General features: G+C 45.2%; 1 protein-coding gene across 9 annotated transcripts in view; it reads right to left on the bottom strand.

Annotated features, from left to right (window-relative positions):
- Positions 1-18,862, bottom strand: part of LOC112232975 (utrophin-like) — a 169,966-nt gene that overhangs the window by 106,015 nt on the left and 45,089 nt on the right. For 8 of the 9 annotated variants that reach the window (XM_042321891.1, XM_042321885.1, XM_042321883.1 and 5 more), the window contains exon 2: positions 121-293. In XM_042321891.1, coding sequence (XP_042177825.1) covers positions 121-293 — 173 coding nt within the window. Of the gene's footprint in view, positions 1-120; positions 294-2,358; positions 3,784-18,862 lie in introns of those variants that run through there. The other variant, XM_042321884.1, reaches the window with a different exon arrangement.

Below are 18,862 nucleotides of genomic sequence, written 5' to 3'. Positions count from 1 at the left end.
CAATTGAGAAATAGTATTTCAACCCAGGTCTGCACAGTACTGACCATATGTTATCAGTATATTACAGTAATGACCGTATTATGTTAGCAAAGATGTGTTGTTTAGTATTATGGGACTGACCGTATGTTGGCAGATTTGGTCTTGAGGTCGCTCCAGCGCTGGTTCATGTCGTCCAGTCGGTGCTGCAGAAACACTGCCTCCTCAGATGTTCCCAGGGACTTGACCATCTTGGGCTTATTCCCGTCCACACTCTTATAGATATCGTTATGGGCATCGATCTCTGCCTGGATATCCTACAGAGAAACAGAGAGAGGTTTGAGTTTGAACAAGTCTGTGTTATTATTAGTGTTACATAAAAGTACAGAGCTTCACACATATAATTGAATAGTGAAATCAAACCAACAAAATACTCTGCTTGTCATTTTCTATTAGCTTTAAAATAGTGGGAATGGAGAGGGGTGAAGGAGAGAGAGAATGATGAAGAGAGAGCCGTATGAGTGTGCTAGCTGGTCATGCGAGTGTGGAGGGACAGCTAGAGAAGCAAAGAGGGCAGAGCAGTTTAAACATCTTTCAAATGTACTCTAACTACTCAGGACTCTTGGAAAATAAACGCGTTCCAAACTCCTCTGCCTCCCAATAGAGAACCAATTCATTCGAAACCCCCTCCACACCCTAACCAAGCATTGTGGGTTTCCATACTATTACTAATACTCTACTAATTAGCTGGTTGATGAACTGAATCAGGTTATTTACAACTGGGGTTGGAGTGAAAACCTACAGGAGGGTAGCTCTCCAGGAACCGTTAGAAAATAAACAAATTCATTGGAACAGCGGCAGACTATTCTCAACTAGCCTAGTGTAAGGAGGAAGTCAGTTATTTTCACAAGGGATAGAGGTGAATGGCCCTACAATGAATCTCTCGCCATCACAGTAAATTTTCTCCCCACCACAAATCAAATGACTAAAGGTCATATCGAGAAATAATTCAGAGTGAGTGTGAGAAAGAGTGAGAGAGAAAGAAAGAGAGAGGCATTGTGCCGGTGAGTCAGTTGGATGTGTTCCAGCTCATTCCCAAAGTGATTTTCCTCTAACAATTTTCTTCCGAGGTGATGCTTGGATTACACACACACACACACACACACACACACACACACACACACACACACACACACGCACACGCACACAATGAAATAGCCTTCTCATTGAGTGGTGGCAAAGGTGACACGTGCACATGCATACTCAAACATCTTTGTGGCATCAAATAGTCTAGTCATTGAGTGCTGCCACCATGAATGGCTACTTTGAGAGAGGGACAAAATATGAAGAGAGAGAAAAGCATGTTTCCTCAACCCAACCTTAGGTACTCATGTGGGATAAACACACACCTTCCAGCTTTATTCTTACAAGTACACGGTAGATGAGGGTCACATGTGGCTGCAATTTCAGCAGTGAGCACACACACACACACACACACACACACACACACACAAACACACACACACACACACACTCCTCTAGACATTCCATGGCTGAACTGCTACTTGGAAAACGATACAATACCTCCACTGTGTTTAGGATTAGATGAAACATGTCCAAATGATAGCTGGGGCACACACACACACTCTACCAAAGCCGTGTCTTTTCTTGCTCTTCAGACACAGAGCAACAGAAGGAGCATAAGGATAGTGGATAATGGATGTGTCCCTGTCACACACCCATTAACGAATGGGAGATTGGCTGGCTGTGAGCAGCCCAGACAGCGGACATGGCCCCAGGAGGCCTAATGTTACACCTATTTTGGTTTGCAGAGGAACAAGGCATTAGAGCTGTACCTATCAGAATGGCTGACTGACAAACACACACGTGAACACAAGCACACACACAAAATAAACTAAAAGAACTGTTGGACATCAACTAGCAGCTTTGGTGAACAAATACTGGACAGAAGTGGCATACCTCTAGCAAGACAAAAAATGAAGCACTTACAGCGTTCCAGACATCTGAGACCAGAGCACTTGAAGAAATCTCAGTCTCCCCATGTGTTCTGCTGCAGACTAGCTGTACCCCTCCACGCTCTGGACACTCTAATAATGTTGCTACCGTGACAAAAGCTTTAATGAGTTCAATAATAACTCCTCGTACTTCATAAACCTCAGACTCACTCAGATTGCCCCACTTTATACTACACAGACAGAGGGGAGAGAGGGAGGGAGAGAGAGAGGGGGAGTGTTTGACTACAGAGACTACAGTGAATTAGTATGAGGCTGGGCTTTCATCTATGGCATCAAAAAGAAACAACCTTTCCGATCAGTTTGTCCCAATAGGAGCTCAAATAGGTGTCAAACATCTCAAATCTACCTCTTCAAATTTCCTGAGGAGCTCTTGCAAGGTGAAGTTCAAGCGAATCATCTTCGGCTCTAGGATGAGTCTCCTCCCCCTCCCCCTCACTTCTACATCGTCTGAGGTCACAGAGGACAAAAGGCACAGAAGGGTCGCTGGGGTTAGGGTAGTCCTCCAGTGGTTACGGTCAAACCCAGCTTTCAAACAGGGTCAAGGTCAGTACTTGAACCGCAATCAAATCCATTCCAAATATGGTCAAAAACAGTTCTCAAAATACAAATACAATTAAATCTAGCGCTCAAAACACAATGTCGGGCTATCCAACCCGGCGACATACACACTTCACATACCCCTAGTCGCCGTGTGTGTGTCAGTGTGTGTGTTCGCCCTGCTTGGCTAGATGATAGAAGCATCCTCCTCGATGGAACACAGGCTAAGAAGGGAGCCGTAGCTATCCTGCTGTCATGCCTCAAGCCTGGGGTTAGATGTCCTGAGAGCTGGGCTGAGGCTGGGTAGGATGTAGGAGGTGGTCTGTAGGCTGGGGAAGAAGTCCTTGAGCTGGGGTAGAATTCCAGGGGTCAGGGTAGAGGTCTGGAGACTGGAGGGAACTATCCAAGTGCTGTCAAGAGAGGTTTGTAGACTGAGGTGGAAAGACTGAGAATCTGAAGAAACGTTCAAGCTTCTCCTCTTATTCCTTCCCTTTTTCTCTCCCTTCCTCCACTGCTTCTCCGGTCACTAAGGAAGAGGTTTACACTCCAACCCGTGGTAGGGACGAGTGTTTGTTCTCAATTACTCAGATAAAAAACACACTATCCTTGCACACACACACAAACACACTCAGGTGACAGGAGGCAACACAAAGAGGCACATGGTCTGCCGACCTCTCATTCCTCTCTTACTAAGGTAATGCTAACACACTGCAGAGGAAACACAAACACACATCAGACACACTCTCACAGAGAGAGACAGGGGCATGCAGTCTTAGCCCTACTACTAGCCCCCTGCCCCAGCCTGGACTCCCTCTCACACCCTTCTATTCACAGCCAAGGCAGGGCCAGTTAGTGAAAGAATGTCTCCTTCTCCTCTGGAGCCCCAGGCCACGTGTCCAATGATTGAAGCCCCTGATCAGAATCACGATCCTGGAGAGAGAGTCTGGCAAGCTGGTCTCTATGTCATCGAGCTCTGCAGAGAAGTTCCTGTCCACTGCAGATCTCCTTGCAGAGTGGTAATGGGAGCAGTTGTTCTTCCTCTTCTATCTTCCTCTTTCACACTACTTTGAGGAACCTTTGAGTAGAGTACCAACAATTTTTCTTCCTCAGCGTTTCTTTTTTTTTATCCCTCTCTTCCTCTCCGGGTCTCTTTCTCTCCCTCACTCCGGCCAGTGGCTCGGCTCTTTCCAGCAGCAGTTTATTATTTTAATCAGCATCCTCCCTTCCTACACCTCCTCCTCTTCCCTCTCCCTCGTTTCAGGCCCTGCTCCGTTCGCTAAACTAACTCAGCACCCACCCACTTCCTGAGGCCTCTACTGGCACAGAAAGAGAGTGGGGGACAGAGGTAGCAGAGGTGACAAGTGGACAGAAAGTTAGGAAGATAAATGGCCTAACCAAGGGAGAGAGGGGGAAGAGGAAGTGGAAAATGGAGAGTGTTGTGAAAAGAGAGAAAGAAGGGAGAGAAAGAAAAGAGGTGGCAGAGGGCCAAGTAATGCAGCACTTTACTAGCAGAACATTCTACCTGTCTGAGTCAGGGATGGTGAAAACATGTGGCTCTCACGTGAATGGAGAGAAGGAAAAAGAGAAAAGAAGAGGCTGGGGGTTAATCGGCCTTTGAGGAGGTTTGGGGATTTTAGCTTTGAAACTACAACCGTACAGATACGTTAAGTCTATTTGCCTCTGTGTGGGTAGGCCTACATACAAAGGCAGAGTCAACAGCAGGTCAGACATATTGTGTGCATCTCACAAACAGATTGGCCACCAATGGGAGAAAGAAATAAGAATGATAAGAATGATACAATGCAGAATATTCATAAGAAAACTATGAAGTGTGCTTTACCTAATAAAAATATTGCTATGCATTTTTACCCTGTAACGGCACTTCTGATGAGGCACTATGTATGCAGAAATGAATTTGTGCTGTGTGTGTTTTTGAGAAGCAAGTCCAAGTTGATTAACCAACGGGAAATGAGCAAGTCCAACATGTGAGCGAGACAAATTCAACAACTGTTGATTCCCTGGAGTTCGATGCACACCATGTCTGTAAATGACAAGAAAATAAAAACACACACACAGAGGAATAAACACAGACACGGGCAAACAAGGACACACACATCCACACACGGTCACACAGAGGAATATGAGGTAAACGTTACTAAACATTACTACAGCTAAGAGGGATTAGGGCCATTTCAGAGGTAAGATGTCGAGCTATTAACCCTCAGACTGGGTGAGAAAAAGAGAAATTAAGAAAGAGAGAGCAAAACTGAAATAACTGATAGAGAAACAAAATCACAGAGAAAGAGCGAGAGAAAGACATAGAAAATAGAAAGAAAGACAGAAAAAAGAAAGATTGAGAAGAGAGACAAAAAGAGATACGAGATGGAGAAAGAGAGACAAAGAGTGAGAAAAGTGAGAAAATGAAAGGGAGCGGGAGCGGGAGGCCATACTGTGTGGTTTAAAGTACTGAGGCACATCTGCCTGTAATTCCCTGGCTGGATCATAGAGGAGCGGAGGGCTGAGGAACTTCAACGGGAATCTGATCCGCATCCACTAAAACCCTGGGAACTACATCCCACGGAGGAGAGGAAAGAGTGAGAGAAGAAGCAAGAGAGTGGATAGACATAGAAAGATGTAATGTAGAGAGCTTAGGGAGAGGACACTTAAAGGACTCATCCAAACACTTGCTCTCACTAAAGGACAGGGGAGCATAGAATAGACACAAAAGCATAAACACGTGTTAGCATACACACACACGCATACACACCTGGCCTCTGTAAAGTAGCTTTTGCCCTCTGATGGGATCGAACCTAAATCAATATCAATGACGTGCAATGACCTAGGTGGTATCTATCAACAGCAGAGAGAGAAGGAAGAGAGAAATTTGGGGACAGGTCGAAAAGCATTAAACATTTATGGCAATTTAGCTAGCTAGCTTGCTGTTTCTAGCTAATTTGTCCTGGGATAAAAACATTGGGTTGTTATTTTACCTGAAATGCACAAGGTCCTTTACTCAGACAATTAATCCACAAATAAAATGGCAAACCGAGTTTGTTTCTAGTAATCTCTCCTCCTTCAGGATTCTTCTTCTTCTCTGGACTTTATATGGCAGTTGGCAACCAACTTTAAGGTGCATTACCAACTGGACTGGAGTGTGGACCTCAGTTCATCTTTCAAATACCCACGTGGGTATATGCTCCTAAAAACCAATGAGGAGATGGGAGAGGAGAGACTTGCAGCGCAAAAAGCATCACAAATAGAATCAAGTTCTATATTAGCGCATGGCTACGCAGACGTTCATTGGCGCGCGCAATCAGAGTGGGTGCAATGATTGATTAACATGTATGTGTACATTTATTTTGCTCGCGCACGTGACATGAGCAGTGTGGTCAGCACGTAAGTAGACAAGGATCCAGAGTAGAGCTATGAGCTAAAACAAAATACTGCTTTGACAGAAAAAGCGATTGATGTGACCACTAAGTATTTGTCCAAGTTACGTGTTTCACTTCCTTACAGATCGATGTTGAAAAACGGCCAGAAGCTTTAAAAAATGCACGTATCTTCACTTAACAAGGTATTCAGAGGACACACAACAGGACGTACAGACCCCCTCCCAGATGTAAGATGAACTTAAGTTGAGAAAAAGAACAATGTTTCTAATGTGTGGGTTCAAATCAAATCAAATCAAATCAAATTTTATTTGTCACATACACATGGTTAGCAGATGTTAATGCGAGTGTAGCGAAATGCTTGTGCTTCTAGTTCCGACAATGCAGTAATAACCAACAAGTAATCTAACTAACAATTCCAAAACTACTGTCTTGTACACAGTGTAAGGGGATAAAGAATATGTACATAAGGATATATGAATGAGTGATGGTACAGAGCAGCATAGGCAAGATACAGTAGCTGATATCGAGTACAGTATATACATATGAGATGAGTATGTAAACAAAGTGACATAGTTAAAGTGGCTAGTGATACATGTATTACATAAGGATGCAGTCGATGATATAGAGTACAGTATATACGTATGCATATGAGATGAATAATGTAGGGTAAGAAACATTATATAAATTAGCATTGTTTATATATTTACATCATTTCCCATCAATTCCCATTATTAAAGTGGCTGGAGTTGAGTCAGTGTCATTGTCAGTGTGTTGGCAGCAGCCACTCAATGTTAGTGGTGGCTGTTTAACAGTCTGATGGCCTTGAGATAGAAGCTGTTTTTCAGTCTCTCGGTCCCAGCTTTGATGCACCTGTACTGACCTCGCCTTCTGGATGATAGCGGGGTGAACAGGCAGTGGCTCGGGTGGTTGATGTCCTTGATCATCTTTATGGCCTTCCTGTAACATCGGGTGGTGTAGGTGACCTGGAGGGCAGGTAGTTTGCCCCCGGTGATACGTTGTGCAGACCTCACTATCCTCTGGAGAGCCTTACGGTTGAGGGCGGAGCAGTTGCCGTACCAGGCGGTGATACAGCCCGCCAGGATGCTCTCGATTGTGCATCTGTAGAAGTTTGTGAGTGCTTTTGGTGACAAGCCAAATTTCTTCAGCCTCCTGAGGTTGAAGAGGCGCTGCTGCGCCTTCTTCACGATGCTGTCTGTGTGAGTGGACCAATTCAGTTTGTCTGTGATGTGTATGCCGAGGAACTTAAAACTTGCTACCCTCTCCACTACTGTTCCATTGATGTGGATAGGGGGGTGTTCCCTCTGCTGTTTCCTGAAGTCCACAATCATCTCCTTAGTTTTGTTGACGTTGAGTGTGAGGTTATTTTCCTGACACCACACTCCGAGGGCCCTCACCTCCTCCCCGTAGGCCGTCTCGTCGTTGTTGGTAATCAAGCCTACCACTGTTGTGTCGTCCGCAAACTTGATGATTGAGTTGGAGGCGTGCGTGGCCACGCAGCCGTGGGTGAACAGGGAGTACAGGAGAGGGCTCAGAACGCACCCTTGTGGGGCCCCAGTGTTGAGGATCAGCGGGGAGGAGATGTTGTTGCCTACCCTCACCACCTGGGGGCGGCCCGTCAGGAAGTCCAGTACCCAGTTGCACAGGGCGGGGTCGAGACCCAGGGTCTCGAGCTTGATGACGAGCTTGGAGGGTACTATGGTGTTGAATGCCGAGCTGTAGTCGATGAACAGCATTCTCACATAGGTATTCCTCTTGTCCAGATGGGTTAGGGCAGTGTGCAGTGTGGTTGAGATTGCATCGTCTGTGGACCTATTTGGGCGGTAAGCAAATTGGAGTGGGTCTAGGGTGTCAGGTAGGGTGGAGGTGATATGGTCCTTTGACTAGTCTCTCAAAGCACTTCATGATGACGGATGTGAGTGCTACGGGGCGGTAGTCGTTTAGCTCAGTTACCTTAGCTTTCTTGGGAACAGGAATAATGGTGGCATGTGGGAACAGCAGACTGGTATAGGGATTGATTGAATATGTCCGTAAACACACCGGCCAGCTGGTCTGTGCATGCTCTGAGGGCGCGGCTGGGGATGCCGTCTGGGCCTGCAGCCTTGCGAGGGTTAACACGTTTAAATGTCTTACTCACCTCGGCTGCAGTCAAGGAGAGACCGCATGTTTTCATTGCAGGCCGTGTCAGTGGCAGTGTATTGTCCTCAAAGCGGGCAAAAAAGTTATTTAGTCTGCCTGGGAGCAAGACATCCTGGTCCGTGACTGGGCTGGATTTCTTCCTGTACTCCGTGATTGACTGTAGACCCTGCCACATGCCTCTTGTGTCTGAGCCGTTGAATTGAGATTCTACTTTGTCTCTGTACTGACGCTTAGCTTGTTTGATAGCCTTGCGGAGGGAATAGCTGCACTGTTTGTATTCAGTCATGTTACCAGACACCTTGCCCTGATTAAAAGCAGTGGTTCGCGCTTTCAGTTTCACACGAATGCTGCCATCAATCCACGGTTCCTGGTTAGGGAATGTTTTAATCGTTGCTATGGGAACGACATCTTCAACGCACGTTCTAATGAACTTGCACACCGAATCAGCGTATTCGTCAATATTGTTATCTGACGCAGTACGAAACATGTCCCAGTCCACGTGATGGAAGCAGTCTTGGAGTGTGGAGTCAGCTTGGTCGGACCAGCGTTGGACAGACCTCAGCGTGGGAGCCTCTTGTTTTAGTTTCTGTCTGTAGGCAGGGATCAACAAAATGGAGTCGTGGTCAGCTTTTCCGAAAGGGGGGCGGGGCAGGGCCTTATATGCGTTGCGGAAGTTAGAGTAACAATGATCCAAGGTCTTTCCACCCCTGGTTGCGCAATCGATATGCTGATAAAATTTAGGGAGTCTTGTTTTCAGATTAGCCTTGTTAAAATCCCCAGCTACAATGAATGCAGCCTCCGGATAAATCGTTTCCAGTTTGCAGAGAGTTAAATAAAGTTCGTTCAGAGCCATCGATGTGTCTGCTTGGGGGATATATACGGCTGTGATTATAATCGAAGAGAATTCTCTTGGTAGATAATGCGGTCTACATTTGATTGTGAGGAATTCTAAATCAGGTGAACAGAAGGATTTGAGTTCCTGTATGTTTCTTTCATCACACCATGTCACGTTAGTCATAAGGCATACGCCCCCGCCCCTCTTCTTACCAGAAAGATGTTTGTTTCTGTCGGCGCAATGCGTGGAGAAACCCGCTGGCTGCACCGCCTCGGATAGCGTCTCTCCAGTGAGCCATGTTTCCGTGAAGCAAAGAACGTTACAGTCTCTGATGTCCCTCTGGAATGCTACCCTTGCTCGGATTTCATCAACCTTGTTGTCAAGAGACTGGACATTGGCAAGAAGAATGCTAGGGAGTGGTGCACGATGTGCCCGTCTCCGGAGTCTGACCAGAAGACCGCCTCGTTTCCCTCTTTTTCGGAGTCGTTTTTTTGGGTCGCTGCATGGAATCCACTCCGTTGTCCTGTTTGTAAGGCAGAACACAGGATCCGCGTCGCGAAAAACATATTCTTGGTCGTACTGATGGTGAGTTGACGCTGATCTTATATTCAGTAGTTCTTCTCGACTGTATGTAATGAAACCTAAGATGACCTGGGGTACTAATGTAAGAAATAACACATAAAAAAACAACTGCTTGGGTGTATAGGAGTTGGGTGTATAGGAGTGTATAGTGTTCTCTCTTCAGACTGGGAGAGCATCCATTACTGTATGTCACAACAAACAGTATTATTCACATTGTTCTATCATTTAGTTAGGTTCTTCTGTATGCACAGATTAACCTGACAAAGTTTACAGCGTAAAGACAGTAATGTGATATTCTTACTTTGGTCACCTACCTCTCTAATGTGTATCATGTCTGTTTTGCATGTCATTATTTCTCACTTTTTACCTTTTTGCTGTCTGGCAGGCTCTTTCTTCCTGACCTAGATAACTTTGTCTCTCTCTCTTACTCTCATCATTCCCTCTCTTTCTTCATTTCTCACCTTCCAATGTCTCTGATGCAGACACACACACAAACAGCTGAGGACCTCAAAAACAAACTGTACTGTATTCAGTGCGAAGGCTGTTAAGGAACTCTTTCACCACCACAATATCATAGGCCAGCTTTCAGACAGAGGAATCATGCATTCAACACTCGTTCCTCACCCAGCCTCTCCACAGGCCACGTCGACGAGGTCACTTCCTGTGCCCGGGGTTATCGCCAACGCAACACTTCCTGTTAGAGGGACAGCGTCCTGTTCGGGAGATGAGAGATCTGTGCCTGTGTGTGCGTGCAAGAGTGTGTGTGTCCTAAACTACATTACTCTTAGAAAAGTTTCTCCAGGGGTCCAAATAAGAGGTGTTGGAGAGCACAGCGCCACCTGAGCGTAAGAGGAAGTTACACTGTTACACTTTGCACAGCAATCAATACAGGAAAGGACACCAGCATAGAAAGGTCTCCGAGGGCACCACTCTCAACTAGCTCACACACACCCTCCTCTGTCTTCCTTCACAGAGCTACAATTGAATAAGAATGAATAGAAGGTAGATGGATGGATGGAATGATGGATGGATGGATGGATAGATAGTGAACCCTGAACAGACAATACAGATCGATGGACAGATGGATCTGCATTGTCAGTGTTGCAGTAGCAATTAAGCACATTGGAAATAGATACATCGATTGCACCATGGACACATTTCTCAAATCAGGCAGGCACATGCAGATGCATACAGGATATTTATACTCTTAATTACAGAATTGTGTGAATTACAATTACCAGTATGTTTGAGTCAAACGACATTTCATCATTTGAACGACTTCATTTAAGGACTTCATTTAACAAAACACATTCCACACTCAATATCTCAAACAGGCTGTATTGCACAGCCAGACAAAACAACATTTTGGGACCCTGACAATTAACCAAACAATGTTGTGTGATGTATTCATACGAAGAAAAGCCATCATGTAACAGAAAATAAATTTCCAACTAGGCTCTCTCCCAAAGTACCTAAAACCCCATCCAGCTTTGAATACCTATCCCTCTTCCTCTGCGGCCAGATGACATCCTTGTATCGACAGCAGACGACCTACCTGGTCACGTCAACAGGGCCCTTATAAAGGACAAAAGGGACGAAGGTCATGGAGCAAATCACTAACAATGTGGTAAGGGTCAATCAACCAACCCAAGAATGAACCGTGAATATCAAGTCTCGGTGTGGCTGGACAGCCTAATGCCCCCCACGGCGAGATGCGTCTGAAAACATCCAGGGTGTTTTCAATAGGGACATTTAAATTGATTTGGACCAGTGGTTCCATGGCTGTGCTGCTGACTGACTAAATTAATCAATCAGCTATTGATTATGGTGGAGTGTTCTTGTGGCTTGGTGGTTTGGTGGTGGCTACTATGGTGTTGAATGCTGAGCTACAGTCAATGAACAGCATTCTTACATAGGTATTCCTCTTGCCCTATCCCATCTGGACAAGACGAATACCTATGTAAGAATGCTGTTCATTGACTATAGCTCAGCATTCAACAGCACAGTACCCTCCAAGCTCATCATTAAGCTCGAGGCCATGGGTCTGAACCCTGCCCTGTGCAACTGGGTCCTGGACTTCCTGAAGGTCCGCCCCCCAGGTGGTGCAGGTAGGAAACAACACCTTCACTTCGTCGATCCTCAACACCGGGGCCCAACAAGGAAGTGTGTTCACCCCCCTTCTTTACTCCCTGTTCACCTATGACTGCGTGGCCATGCACGCCTCCAACTCAATCATTAAGTTTGCAGATGACACAACAGTAGTAGGCCTGATTACCAACAATGACGAGACAGAACCACCTCGACGGGACCGCAGTGAAAAAGCTGAAAAGCTTCAATTTCCTCGGCGTGCACATCACTGACAATCTGAAACGGTCCACCCACACAGACAGAGTGGTGAAGAAGGCGCAACAGTGCTTATTCAACCTCAGGGGGCTGAAGAAATCCATCTAGGCCCCTAAGACCCTTACAAACTTTTACAGATGCACAATTGAGAGGAGCCTGTTGTGCTGTATCACCACCCGCAACCGTAGGGCTCTCCAAAGGGTGGTGCGGTCTGCCCAACTTATCACCAGGGGCACGCACACAGCCGGATCTCCAGGACACCCACAGCACCCAATGTCACTGGAAGGCCAAAAAGATCATTAAGAATATCAACCACCCGAGCCACGGCCTGTTCACCCCGCCATCATCTAGAAGGCGAGGTCAGTACAGGTGCATCAAAGCTGGGACCGAGAGACTGAAAAACAGCTTCTATCACAAGGCCATCAGACTGTTAAATAGCCACCACTAGCCAGCCTCCACCTAGCTACTCAACCCTGCACCTTAGGGACAGCTGCCCTATAGACATGGAATCATTCCATTCTTTGACTTTTAGATGTGTATTTTTGTGAATTGTTAGATACTACTGCACTGTTGGAGCTAGGAACACACACATTTGTCACGTTCTGACCTTTATTTCCTTTGTTTTGTCATTATTTAGTATGGTCAGGGCGTGAGTTGGGTGGGCAGTCTATGTTTGTTTTTCTATGTTTCGGGGTATTTCTATGTTTCGGCCTAGTATGGTTCTCAATCAGAGGCAGGTGTCATTAGTTGTCTCTGATTGAGAATCATACTTAGGTAGCCTGGGTTTCACTGTGTGTTTGTGGGTGATTGTTCCTGTCTCTGTCTTTGCACCTGATAGGACTGTTTAGGTTTTCCATGTTTATTGTTTTGTAGTGTTCATGTGTACATTTACGTATTAAAAGAACCATGGACACTTACCACGCCGCATATTGGTCCACTGATCCTTTTCGCCTCTCCTCTTCGGAAGAAGAGGAGGAAATCCCTGACAACATTTCGCTACACCCGCAATAACATCTGCTAAATATATGTATGTGACCAATAAAATTGGTTTGGTTGCAGGATGTGGAACAAAGGGCCAAAATGCAGAACTGTCCCACACAATCCGGGACATGTGGTCACCCTAGTTATAGGTAATTAATGTTTACCTCCTACTGAACGACTCAAGACAAGAGCTGTCCTTTAATGATGCCGTTCAGCTTCTGTGTTGTAATTGTAATTCTAGGAATCATATGAGATATAAAAAGCAGCAGCACCAGAGTTTTTTTATGGTTGTGTGTGAATGACAAGCACATGTATGCACCTAAATAACAAACAAGTACAGGCACTCAGACACTCTCAATCACAGCACTATACCAACATTCAAAGCTAATTTAGAGCACTTCCTTTGTTTAATCAGAAACAGGGAAATGTGGGTAACCCAATATGAGTGCATGCCAGATGAGTGCAGGCCTTGAAGTCTGATTGGAGAGTCGACGAGAGGAGAGTAGAGACTTAACAAATATTAGCCAGCTAGGCCCTTGATCTGGGAGGGCATTTTCTGCGGTTTCCAAGCAAATGCTTGGTTTTGGAAAAAGATAGCTAACTATAAGGGCACAAGGCGAGACCCAAATGCAGACACAGGAGGCAGATGGTTAGAGTCCAAGATGTTCAATCCAAAAGGGGTAGGCAAGAGAATGGCCATGGACAGGCAAAAGGTCAAAACCAGTTCAGAGTTCCAGAGGTACAGAATGGCAGACAGAATGGTCAGGCAGGTGGGAATGGAGTCCAGAAAAACAGGCAAAGGTCAAAACCAGGAGGACTAGTAGGAGAGAATAGAAAAGCAGGGGCACGGGAAAAACCACGCTGATTGACTTGAACATACAAGACGAACTGACACAGAGAGACAGGAAACACAGGGATAAATACACCAGGGAAATAAGCGACACCTGGAGGGGGTGGAGACAATCACAAGGACAGGTGCAACAGATCAGGGCGTGACATAACCAGCTACTAAATCAGTAACTGCAGAGCATTTAGCACATTTTAGACAGTTAACTTTAATAGTTACAAGATATCTGGCAAACATTTGGTTGAGTGACTCACAAGGGTCCGGTCTCTCGTCATCGTGTGCTTGTAAACAAACACCATGTGACACGTGACTGGGGACTACCTAAGCCTCCTAATAATGTGAAAGGTGAAATGAAGAATTAATTATGTGTTGCACAAGTTGACTATATGTATTTATTTAAAAAGTACCTACAAATATTCAAATGTATTAAAACACTTAATAAATCGTTTCAATGCTATTGACGGTATTGAAAAAAACATATTTAGGCTTTTTCCAAATATTCTGAATTCAGCCTAATTCTAAGCCTATACACTACACTACAGCAGCCAGCCAGACAGACAGACAAGCAGGGGAATCTCAATGAGGAAAAAGGCCATTGTAAATGACTGGCTGTCTATGAGAATCAAAGAAAAAAAGGAATGTCCGCAACTCTAGGATGCTCCTATTGTGATTTAATTAGACGCACAAAAATACAACTTTGTTTTCCAAGTTGACCTGAGAAAGATCCAACTCGAAACATTTTTTTTTGTGTGCTTCTGATTAAATCACCATGGGAGCCTACCAGAGTTACGGACAGGTACCTGATATGTTTGATGTGCATATGCTATTCACTCTATAGTCCATAGACAAACAAATACTGCTGCCACTGAATGCTGTATGAACTCACTCCTGTAAGTCACTCTGGATAAGAGCATTTGCTAAATGACTAAAATGTAATGTAAATGTACTGAGTATATAGTATGGTAACTGTATGGTGAGGGAGTAGGTTGTACTGTCTCTGTTGATTAACTCTGAATGACAGGGAGAAGTGAGGGAAGGACGGAGACAGGTTACTGGGATTCCTGTGTAAGCTAGAGTGCCTTGTTTACAGGTTACAGACTCCCTCCTCCTCCCAGTTAGGTTATTGCTGGTGAAGGTGGGAGTTGTGTAACTTGGCCGGGTCACCCAACGCTGCCTGTCACCATGACAAGAGGCTGCTGGTTATTTACTTCCTGAATGTTTACAGTAAGTCAAGTCACTCTGCATTACTATATGTTCCCTCTGGGGATGCAGCACCAAAATCAATGTAGCTATCACTCTTATCACGATGTTAGCGTTTCATCTCTCCTTGTCCCTCTCTCATCCTCTCCATCCCTGTGTCTAGATTAGAAGGGATAGAAGTCCCCTAGGGTTTCCTCCTGAATCTCTATCCTTTGTCGACGGCATGGTCTGCAATCTCCTCCAATCCATTTTTCCATTTAGGTCTAAACTAACTCGTACTCTGTGTTCCATCTGTTCTTAGCAGGGGTTCCCTTCTATCACCTAGTCTACTATCTCATCACCTCCCCTGGGGTTTAGACGCTGTGGTGTGTGTGTGCATGCCTCAGTCACTTTCACTCTCTATTGCATCTCTGTCCTGCCTACGGATCCATTTTCACACCTATCCATTTTACTTTATGGAGTTTCCATCTCTCTCCGTCTCCCATATATTGCTGCTCTCTCCAAGGTGCCTCTGGTGGTAATGAGAATATGCAGAAGACGCAGCCTTGTCCCACGATCCTTCTCTGCTGTTGTCTCCCTTGAGATGAAAAAGCCTCCACGGAGTCAAGATAGAGTAATGTTCTCTGCATGCCTTTACCTCCCTGCTTACTGTGGGTCTCTCAGACACCTCATAAAGTGAGAACCGGGCCCGTCCCAAAGTTCTAGCCAAGCGGTTCCCTCTATAGGATAAGAGCTAAGTAGAGATATAATGTTCTTTGTCTGTATGACCCTACGGCTGGTCTCTCCAGGGATGAGGTCTTACTCTCTGTAGTCAACAGGAATAGGAGAGTTTACTCTCTAAATGCCTCTTATATTACCTCTCACTCTATGGAATTAGGTTCAATTCACAGAGCAGCACATATTAACTCAACACATCCTATAGTAACCTTGTCTTGTTTGCAGTTGGCTCAGAGCGTACGTTTTCAGTGGGCAGAAGATCAACTCTGTGTTAACAGCTCTCTCTAATCAAAGAGACAGAGAGCCCGGTCGGCAAGGGCCATTGTTCATCCTTAACAGCCATTGTGTTGATTGGCAGGTCCTGGTCCGTAGGGGCGGGGCTGAGTCTGGAGCACCATTAACCTGCTGTCCCTGTTGCGCCCTCCAATCAGCTTTAAGATCCTTTAACACGCCTCAACAGGACACTTAACACAGCAGTTAACACTGTGTTCCACAATGTAGCTAATGAGATGGAGAGGTCTACGCAGGTTCTCAGACAGCACCCAGACAAACAGTTAGACGTCTATGGAAGGTTGCTTGTCCGTGCATCATTGTAATGCATCTTCTGTGGACAATCAGTGTTGCAGGCACGCCTACACACACACCTACACACACACCCACACACACACACTCACTCAAGGTGGTGACAGGGCAAATCCTCTTGTCATCAGTTTTCACGATGAATAACCCATCTCTGTCATGGATGGAGTAATCTGAGGTGACTGGGGAAGAATTATGTTATCCAAGACAAGGGCACCAGGAAATTAAACAATACAACAGGCCACAAAAATACCAAGTCCACCCTGCCATTCACAACACATGGGCTGGGGTTGCGTAGAGACTTGACCCCTAGTATAGTCGCTGGAGGAATGAGAGGGATTTCTGTGAGAGTGCTGCTATGCTTCTTGGCCAGTAAAGTGTGTTTCTTGGAAATTGCGCTTATAGCACAGCGAAGAGTTATTCAAATTAGCCTGAAAAGGAGGGATAAAGAGAAGAGATGGGGAGAGTGATAGAAAGAGAAGGGCAATATCTGAGAGGCACAGATCTAAAAGAGCTGACTCTTCCCCTTACATTTATTCATATAGAATCAAGTGATTGCTGTGTGTGTGTGTGTGTGTGTGTGTGTGTGTGTGTGTGTGTGTGTGTGTGTGTGTGTGTGTGTGTGTGTGTGTGTGTGTGTGTGTGTGTGTGTGTGTGCGTGCGTGCGTGCTTAAGTTTGTGTGTGTTGTACAGTAACATACACAGTCTTCAAATAATGTTAAAAGCAGGCATCCATGTTGATCTGCTTGTCATTTTCTCCTCCATCTCTTCTCTCTCCCCATATCCGTCTCTGTGATGAAAAAGACTGTGTCAGCCGAGGAGCGAGGCAAGGTGAGGCTGCGGTGCTGAGAGGCAGAGAGGTGTTAGTGTGTTTGAGCTTCAGACTCATCCACAACACAAAACTCAATTAGCCTAATTACATGGAAATGGAAAGAACAGAGTGAGTGGGAGAGCGAGAGCGAGGGAGGAAAAAGGTGGGGGTGTGTGCTGCGTATGTGTGTGTGTGTGTGTGCATGCTCTATATTACAGATTGCTCCTGGAGACTGGGGCTACCTAAGGAAGCTAATGAACAAATAGCTGTTACCATTACTATGGGGGCAAGAGGGAGTGGAAAGGAGGGAGGGAGTGTATATTCCTCTTCATCTAGGTCTCTGCTGTGTCTAGTACAACCCTTCTAATTTAGATGGCAGAAAGGAGAGAGCAGAAATAGCAGCAGACAGACAAGGCCAGAACCATAGGGGTTACACTGACTCAAGTGGTTCTGAAACACCACGTAGTGTCTGAACCACACCGCCTGCCCTAGACACATACACTAATGCGTGACTCAAGTGATGCCATAAGATAATGCCTTAATGCTGTGTCTGAGGGGATAAAGTCATACATTGTCCAATGTTGTGATATAATGAATGATTCATGACTGCAGAATGAGATGAACTAGTTAGCATGACTATACGGATTGTGATGATTGTATGATGCCTTACGGAACACTTACACAGTTGATTGAAGATGAGTCCTACGTTATGGACCACGACTGATGTGTATGGTAAGATCATGATGGTGTGCATGAGATTTCATTTATGGCTGGAGTGCTCTGGAGTGCTATTGAGCAGTTCCACACACTTCTCTGTGAGGAGTTATGCTGCAGCCAGACAAATGCGGAAAGCTCTCCTATATCTCGATATCTATTTCTCTCTCACCTCATCTATATCTATTGGTCTCACTCTCTCACGAATCCCCTTCTCTCTCACACCATCTGCTGTATTTCCTATCCGTTTTCACTTGAGCTTTACGGGTTTACTCCAACTCACTCTGTTTGTTTTCCCCTCTCTCCCTCTCTTAAACACTTCCTCCATTTCCCTCAAATCAATTACGTCATCTCTCCTTCCCTCTCGCTTTCTGTTGCACCGGTGCCTTTGTCTATCAGTCGTATAGTTCATTAGTCAAATCATTCTATAGCAACACCAACACACAGAGAAAACAGAGCGCCTCCCTACATTTGAAACGAAATGAAAATAACCACATAAAACACAATTACGACATTCACAAACAAGCAACAAATGTAGGACTGAACCCATTCAGTCGACTGGTCCATTGTTTAGTCAATAGGCTGTTGGGCGACAGATTTCTTTAGTTTTATGGTGCACAAGACAGTTTTATGGTGCACAAGACACTTGTCTGATTCGCGCCCGTCTCGGAGGCCACGGGGATGGCACAGTCCATCACTCTAAGACGTGATACTGAAATTGTATATGGTTATATTATGTAAAAATAATGGTGCAACCCTAATATAATATTATTTTAGAACAAATGCGCTTTCTCCCACATTGGATATTGTTGCTGTCCGTGGTTCTGAAACAATACTCAACGTGCCGTAGAATTGGCACCTTTCCCTATGTTACTATGTGCTATGTGCATAATAGCAAAGTTAACTAGCATATTGTGATTGAGAATAATGCAGCGGAGGCACAGCAGCAGAGACGAAGAAACAGCCCTTGCCTTAGTATAATTGTCTAAGAAAATTGAGGAGAGGGGAAACCAACCTAATTAGGTCTGTAATCAATAGCCTAACTGTTAAATATGCCTGGCTTTATAAATCATCCATATATATATACAGAAGACAGATCTTGCTTCTGTTGCTTGTTTAAGTGTTTATTTAATAGCCTACTGATTCCGTGAGCAC

The sequence above is a fragment of the Oncorhynchus tshawytscha genome, linkage group LG05 (assembly GCF_018296145.1).
Source record: "Oncorhynchus tshawytscha isolate Ot180627B linkage group LG05, Otsh_v2.0, whole genome shotgun sequence".
Taxonomy (NCBI): domain Eukaryota; kingdom Metazoa; phylum Chordata; class Actinopteri; order Salmoniformes; family Salmonidae; genus Oncorhynchus; species Oncorhynchus tshawytscha.
The sequence above is the reverse complement of the archived record's forward strand: the minus strand, read 5'-3'. Positions and strand labels throughout refer to the sequence as shown.